At 34.6% G+C, this 8,399-nt stretch overlaps 1 protein-coding gene and 1 pseudogene across 1 annotated transcript; both read right to left on the bottom strand.

The window, feature by feature from the left end:
* Positions 1 to 508: 508 nt before the first annotated feature.
* Positions 509 to 2,385, bottom strand: LOC145108529 (F-box protein At1g47056 pseudogene; annotated as a pseudogene).
* A 2,442-nt stretch (positions 2,386 to 4,827) lies between these two features.
* LOC145106099 (uncharacterized) lies at positions 4,828 to 5,589 on the bottom strand. The gene has a single exon (XM_079043144.1). It carries the CDS (start codon positions 5,587 to 5,589, stop codon positions 4,828 to 4,830), a length of 762 nt encoding a protein of 253 aa, XP_078899270.1.
* Positions 5,590 to 8,399: the final 2,810 nt, after the last annotated feature.

An 8,399-nucleotide genomic window follows, 5' to 3' on the forward strand; every position in this document is an offset into this window, starting at 1 on the left:
GTACTAAACTCTCTTTGTGATAAATGCAAGAAAAAGCAGTTTACTTTCATTTATTTGTGCATTATAGCATCTCTATTTTCATTGCCTCGATTACATGAGCTTTATACTTTTGAATAATTTATCCAATTATAACATTGTATTTTCCAATTACAACTTTGAAATAAATTGTTCAATATTTGGGTCACATTACTATAATTGTCTAGATCTTTTTCAAGTACAATGTTGTAATTGAAAGAAATGAAAGTTAAATGTAATTATAAACAAATCAATTAAAGTCTGTTATTATTTCTTGTATTCATCCACAATATCCTTTTTGGTGTCTGTATCATTGAACTTAATAAAGCACTGTTTAGAGGATAAACACCATCGATTTACCTTTTCTTTATGAAATCTTGTTTTCAATTTATTGATTTTAATTTCAAACCATGTATGAAATCTTGTTTCCTCTCATTTCCATCATGAAATTTTCAAACATTAGAATGCATAAATAAGTAAATAACAAGCTTCATAAAAAATAAAAAATAAAAATAAATAAATAAATAAAAAAAAAAGCCATAAATGCAGACTGATTTTCGAATGCATAAGACTAAATGCACAAAACAAGCACACAATCAAAAAGTCAAACAAGAATTATAATGCAAACCAGAAAATTTCCAATCATTGACTCCGAGAGCCACCATTGAAACTTGACCACTTCCTCAAGGTTTTCCCAGCAATAAACCCTAATCTAGCTTTGAATGATGTTGATCTAGTAGTGGTATTGCTAGAACTGGCGCCACCACTTTCGCTGGCGGCAGGAGGGTTCTCCACCGCTCCATCACTGGCGGCATCCTGGCTTTCAACTTCGGTGGTGTCCAAATTGACAGCCAGTGACTCCCGACTAGCCCTCAACCACCCAGCACCATCACCGGTGACTCCACGACACTTCTTTACCTTAACTTTTACCAAATTAGGGCACCCACCTGCAAGTGCTTCCATACCATGATCAGAAACAGGGCAACTCTTGATGCAGAGCTTCTTCAAAGCTGTGCATTTCTCAGCTATGCAGGAAATCTCAGCATCCCCAATTGTTTCACTTCCACATAATGCTAATCGCTCTAACTTCTGGCAATTTGTAGCTAGGAGTTCTAGACTGATACGAGTAGAATTAACACCGATAAGCACTAGCTCCTGAAGGTTAGGGCAGTGTTTGGAGACGCCAATCAACCCTTCATCGTTTATTCTGTTGGTTTTCCAGCCATCGATGTGAAGCTTCCTCAAAAGCTTACAGTTCTCAGCAACAGAAATTAACCCTAAATTTGAACAATCTGGTGTTTTCAAGATGTGCAATATTTGCAGGTTTTGACAACGGGAAAGGGCTGTGAGCCCAGCATCACTCACCTGTAGCCTTTCCAGATGGACTTCGATCAATCCCTCGACGTGATCGGTAACAAGCTCCAGTAGTTTATCCCAATCTCCGGAACACCTAAACAGCTTTAGTGTTGTGAGATTTTTCGCCCCCATTATCAGTGGTCCAAAACACTGTGCATTGTAGAGATCCTTCAAGCAGATGAGTTTAAGAGATGATGCGGATAAACCAGGTCCAATTGGTTCCGCTGCTGCTGCCGCTCCCGCTCCATCACTGATGCCACGTAATCGCTTCACCGATAATTCTTCTAGAGCCGAGCAGTTATCGAGGATAGCGTTCATTCCTTTAGCACCGAAAGTGCAAGATCCACACGAAAGCCTCTTCAAACCTTTGCAGTTCTTCGCAAAACTGATCATCCCTAAGTCCGTTAATTGTCGGCATGATCGGAGTTTGAGGCGCGTAAGGTTTTGGCAACGTTGAGAGATTAAAATTAGCCCTTCGTCACCGATGCTCACGGATCTACGGTCACATTTGAGGGAGAGTTTCGTGACGGAGTCAAATCGAGAGAAGAGAGACGGAACGACGGAAATTAGTTCCGATTCAGCGTTGAGAGAGAGACGGTGACGACTCTGTCCCTCGATTTCAAGCCACCGCCGGCAAACGAGTGAACATTGCTTCCGATCGCCGGATCCGAGTAACTGGAAAATGCAAGCCAGACACGCGTCTGGAAGAATTGATATATCTCCGGAATCACATTCTTCCTCCTGAACATTTTCCTCCGTTAAAAACGAACGAAGTTCCTTGGGATCTTTAGGCGCTATCGCCATCGATCTGCAACTGTGATCGACGACGTTATCTCTTCGGCGATTTGCAATTCCGGTTGTAATTGAGTGTGACTGGCCCATCCACGGCGGAGACGGCGTCTATGTCACGGCAATTGTCTCCGTCGGCGGCAGCAAATCACTGCTCACACTATTATTGTACATTTGAATTGGATGATGCTTTTTATCAAAAAGCGATGGAAAATGGACTTGAAAATGTGATTCAAACACGGATTTTAAAACCTTATTTTACTACTTCGGTTTACGTGGCAGATAACTATGATGACGTTTACTGTTGAGTGGTTAGGATGTATGATCGAGGAGGGAGCAAGATAAAACCTGTGAAGGCGACCGCATTGGATCATAGCTCAGCGTTTATGGGACCTTTGACTGCTCATATGGTCTTCAGGAGAGTGTCATGGTGTGACGGAACATAGTGGCATGGGGGAATATGATTATGATTTTGAAAAAATATATAAAAAATAATAGCGAATGTGCATAAATTTGGCTTATTCTATAAGTTTTTTTTAATGTTTTTTCAAAATCATACCAAGTTTGTTTATAAAAAAATGGATAATGACTTAAAAGTATAATATATTTTTCGTTTTGTACATATTTGGTCACTGAGTTTTTCTTCGTTCACATTTACCCCTTCAACTTGTTAAACTGTACACATTCAGTCCTTATGACCGGTTACTCCAGATTAGCCGGAAAAAATGACTTAATAAGGGAATATATTTTTTATTTAGTCCTTAATATTTTTGTACACATTTAGTCCTTAATATTTTTGTACACATTTAGTTCTTAATATTTTTTTGTTTCAAAATAATTCATTTTTTTGTATTGTACAATACTTATGAATGATTTATTTAAGTTTTCTCACATCTTACGGGTGACAATAATTAATGAGGTATTTGGGATTGTTGATGCTTATGTCCATCACGATCTCGACTGCTTGGTTGCGTAGATCTTGTGGTTTGGCTTAGGTCTTGTGTTATGAACGTCGTAACTTCTTCATACGATATCATATTTTAACGATCTTTATATCCACGTGTTCGTTTTTTCAGGCTACTATAACTTTCGTTAAGATTACTCCCGTTAAAATGTAATATATTTTAACTTACGATTTTATATAAAAAACATTCATACATGTATTCATAAAAAACATATGGATATAAAGATCGTAAGTAAAAATATATTAATTTTTAACGGGAGTAATCTAAACGAAAGTTGTAGTAGACTAAAATACGAACGCATGGATATAAAGATCGTTAAAACCCGAGATCGTATGACGTTCAGAACACATGACCTAAGCAACCAATTAATCGAGATCACGATGGATATAAGCATCAAAATCCCCAAAACATTTCATTAATGACTGTCACACGTAAGATGTCGTGAGAAAAACCTAAATAAATTATTTATAAATACTGAATGAGTACAAAAATAAAAATGACTTATTTTGCAACAAAAAAATTATTAAAGACTAAATGTGTACAAAAATATTAAAGACTAAATATGTACAAAGTGAGAAATATATTACCCTGTTAGGTCATTTTTACCGGCTAACCTGGAGTAGCCGGTCATAAGGACTGAATGTATACAGTTTAACAAGTTGAAGGGGTAAATATGGACGAAAAAAAACTCAGTGAGCAAATGTGTACAAATCAAAAAATATATTACCCTTTTATGTCATTATCCCTAAAAAAAACTTATCATTATATATAAATATCATTAACATTTATAAAAATAAATAAATAATTAACTACTTTACCTTTATATCTTAATTTTTTATTTTCCGATATTGAATAACATTTTTTATATAAAATAGCTTTTAACATAAAATAAAATAAATATATAATAGTAAATATGTTTCTTTCATTTTTCATCTTTGTCTTCCTCAAATCTTCTTTAAATCAATCATCCAATGCATCGTCAAAGAATATCTATTGATATAGATGTTTTACCTCTAATAATGTATGTATTCTCTAACAACATTGTAATCTACATAATTTTTTACATATCATGTAACAAAATATAAAAACTTATTGGGGATATAATAGTAAAAAATTCCACGTTCCTCTTGCATGAACCTTCTTACCAATATTACACACACAAAAATTCATATCATAAATTTTGATTCATTAGAATATGAGAGGGGGTATATTTACAAAAACTCCTTAGAAATTCAGCTCAACTTTACAGAAAGCTTCCCCCTTTTCGACTTCCTCTCGAAAATGCTACATAAGAATTTTAGATTAGAAACAATAAATGACATTAGATTAAAAGTAAAATTTTATGGGAATGCCTTGAAGTTTGTATACCCTACTTTTTGTTTTTTTTTTTAATTCACGTGCATTCTTTTTATTTTTATTTTCTTTACTTTTTATTTATATTTTCTTTTTGGAGTAATTAAAACATAAATATATATATATATATATATATATATATATATATATATATATATATAAATTAAATATAAATGATTAATTATTTAGCTTTAATTAATATAGATTAATAACGTATATATATTTGTATATTATTTAATAATTAAATATAAATGAATACATAAAAACAAAAATATGATGCAAAAAACAGTAGCATTAGCAATCCTTCATGAATACATAAATGCATAATTCGAGAGAAAATTAATACCCTCTAACAATCCTCTATAGTTATAAAAGGTGTTTCAGGATTGTAAGATTTCAGTTGTCTATAAAGTTCTAGACGTGACATGAACATAGTTTCCCATCCAGCTGCACATGGGGCTTTGTGGCGGATCCAGAAAGCTGAAATGGTAGGCAGCGGGCAATCTTCTTCTAATTGTACCATCACATAATGATTACCATATACAAGTGAAATCGTAATAACGCGATGGTACAAAAATTCTTCCGGACCTTTCCAAAGAGGAAAGAAAGTGAGAGAGCCTTGGTTGGTTAAAAAATTAAGGACTACACCAAATCTATTGGCAATGAGGATACCTGTTTCAGGCATAAGTAACCAGTATCTTTTAGGTGCCGGCGATTCTAAGAAATTCAACGAAGTATATAGTTCACCGATTCCATCAGTGAAAACTCTAGCATATGCATCGTACGAACTCAATAACTCGTCTAGTAGTTGACGTTGAACATAGAGCCAGTCATTCTCACCATACCCAAGACAAACAGATATTGCTCGAAATCCACAGTTTCCATCCCCCTCTACATCTTGTATATGTGTGATGTAAGGATGAAATATCACTTGAATTGCATCTATTAGTCGATGATTGTAGCATGATTGAGGCTCTTCCTTCAAGTCTGGAATTTCATTCAAGTCTGGCTCTTCTTTCAAGTCTGGAATTTCATTCAAGTCTGGAATTGTGGTTATGTATGAACTATGTCTTCCCGGTTCCCTATTGTTCAACTCAAAAAATTTTGGCATGGTTGAAAAGCTGCGTCTTCTAGGAGCTTGATTGATAGAATCAGTTTGTTTTTGTTTTTGTTTCTTCAAACTTGGTCGTCCACGTGTATTTTTTTAAATTGCGGGTTCTCTAATGTGTGTTTTACTAGGCTGGAATATATCTAGTAACTTTCTCATCATGCTTTTTTTCAGAGCTTCCGGTTGCTTATTGTAGGTTTCTTTAAACACTTCAAATTTACCATCACCACATATATCCTCATTTTCCATAGGAATTGACGGTGAAATTTTAAGTTTTCTCCAGAATACATCTATTGATTCCAATGGAATACACTCACCTGTAATGAAATATCATTAATATATAAACAATCAATATATAACTTAAATGTAAAAAGTAATTGTCAAATGCACCCACCGAAGTTCAAGTATGTTGATAGCATGCAAGCACATGGTAAGCCACAACTATTTTGTAGTTTACAACCACAGTTTGAAGAGTCAACTTGATGTACCCGTTGAAGTTCCTCTACAAGCATATCCAGAGCTTTAAGTAAAACATTACCCTGCAACAAATCGAAACACGAAAATTTGTGTTCGTGTTTTGAGACGATCATGCTCTTTTCAAAACTCTCATTTATCGCTGTAAGTTGAGACTTCACAAACCGATCAATAGCACCAACAAACTTGGCTAAAGAATAATTTTTTTCTTGTAAGTACTTCTTTAACGCTGAATGTTGGCCCTCAACTCTGCTGCTGGTTCGTTGTCCAAAGTTCAAATGTTGATCAATCCAAACAGAGACAAACATTTCCTTATACTTGTTTAACCAAACATCGTCCAAATACTGTAAAACATCTGGAATCATATAAATGTTATTTATGTATAAAAACCCTTCTAAATTTATAAACAAGTAGTTACAAAATAAGTAGAATTGTACCTTCATGTTCTCTTAACATTGATTGTAGTTTTCTGTAGTTTTCGGTGTACGATGTCCATGTTGGAGAGTCAACAAGTATACTCCACATAGCACGAAAGGATTTCCACAAAGCTTTCGATGGGATTAGCGTCTTACAATGCTTTCTAATATTTTCGGTACTGTGCCATCGACAAAGTAAGCGAGTTGCATAAGGGAAAACTTGTTGGCATGCATTCACCAATGCCAACTCTCTGTCCGTCACTATAACGCGTGGTTGCATGCACTTTTCTAGTGTCAACCTTAGACACGTTAACACCCACTTATAACTTTCCTCCTTTTCGTTAATGATAAAGGCAAAAGCAATGCTAAATGTCTTGTTGGTTGAAGTTACTCCAACAATCTCAACAAAAGGCATAGCATATTTGTTTGTTTTGTATGTTGCATCAATAATCAAAACGTGTGGAAATGCTTGCCATATATCTAACGACAGTGGATGAATGAAAAACAGGTTTTCCAATTCATTTGAAATATTATTTACGGAAAACTCGATAACAAATTTTTTATCATTCAAAATTCCCAAAAGAACCTACATTGAAATATCGTTAATTAATAAAATTCAATATATAAATTATATGTAAAATATACTTGTTGAAATATTATACCTGCATCGGAGTTTTTCCATCATTTTGGGACGAGAAAAGCTTGTACTGTGCATTGTATATGGTTTTGAGTATAGAAACATTATTCTCATCATGCTCTTTTAGTATCGAGAGTATGTTGCGTGGTTCAACATTCTGACTTGTCAAGTCAGCCACCAACTTTTTTTCGTTTTCTTTCAACCGCCTAGCATAAGCATGTCCTTCCATATGTTGTGCAGGTGGATGGTTATGTTGATCACATTTCACCCTCAATGTCCAACCATCAAATTGTTTTATATACAAACCTACCAATTTAAATGGACAATTGATTTTTTTGGTGCCGGAATTTTTACTTGTTGCTTTAATTTTGTATTCACCACCACGATCACAAATAAGTGTGACATAAGACACCACACCATTTTCATTTTTCTTTGATCTTCTTCTAACGATAACATAACCAAGAGAAAATGCTCTGTTTTGTACCCATCCCATCAATTCATTTAGAGAATCGAACACCTAAAATTCAAATAATATCTGTTAATAACTAGTGAACATTACAATGATTAAAAAAATTAATATCATGATAAGTATTATACCCGTTCGGTGAAAAATGGTGACATCCCCATAGAGAACTCGTTGCCTTCATTTGAGTTTGCCCTGTAAAAATTCGCCATCTTTTCGATAAAACTATGAACATAACAAAAAAATTTGTTAAAAAAACTAAAATAATATAAAATAACTAATTAAAAATAAACATATATGTTTTTAAAAGCTGATTAACTTTTAAAAATCAAAATCAATGGCAGTCGTGCTTGAAATGTCTAATGTCCACTTATCTAAAAAGCTAATTTATTTTAAAAAAACAAAAAGCAACAATTCATTTAGTTTAAAAAAATGATTTATTTTAAAAAATGATTTATCATATTAAGTGGTCAAACCACTTAAAGGTTAGCCCAGTTAAAATGTCCAGGCCAATTATCCGATGTTCAACCCATTTATCCATTTAATACACAAAACCCTAAAACCACAAAATATTATCATTTTGCAATGTATTTGCTGTGAAAGAGCAACAGCCGTCCCCCATCTGCCGGAGCACAGCAGCCGCCGACGACTTGATGCCACCGGAGAATCGCCGACATCAGACCTCCGACGAAGAGTCCATGCAACCAGAGCATCGCCACCACCATGAACCTCTCCCTATCTGTTTTTTCTTCGATCTGTCTCTTTCCACGTTTTCTCTTTTCCGGCACCGGAGATCTAGACGACGCCTCCGGCGGCGGTGATG

The sequence above is a fragment of the Lactuca virosa genome, chromosome 4, assembly GCF_052849685.1.
Source record: "Lactuca virosa cultivar CGN04683 chromosome 4, Lactuca_virosa_CGN04683_v6, whole genome shotgun sequence".
Lineage (NCBI taxonomy): Eukaryota > Viridiplantae > Streptophyta > Magnoliopsida > Asterales > Asteraceae > Lactuca > Lactuca virosa.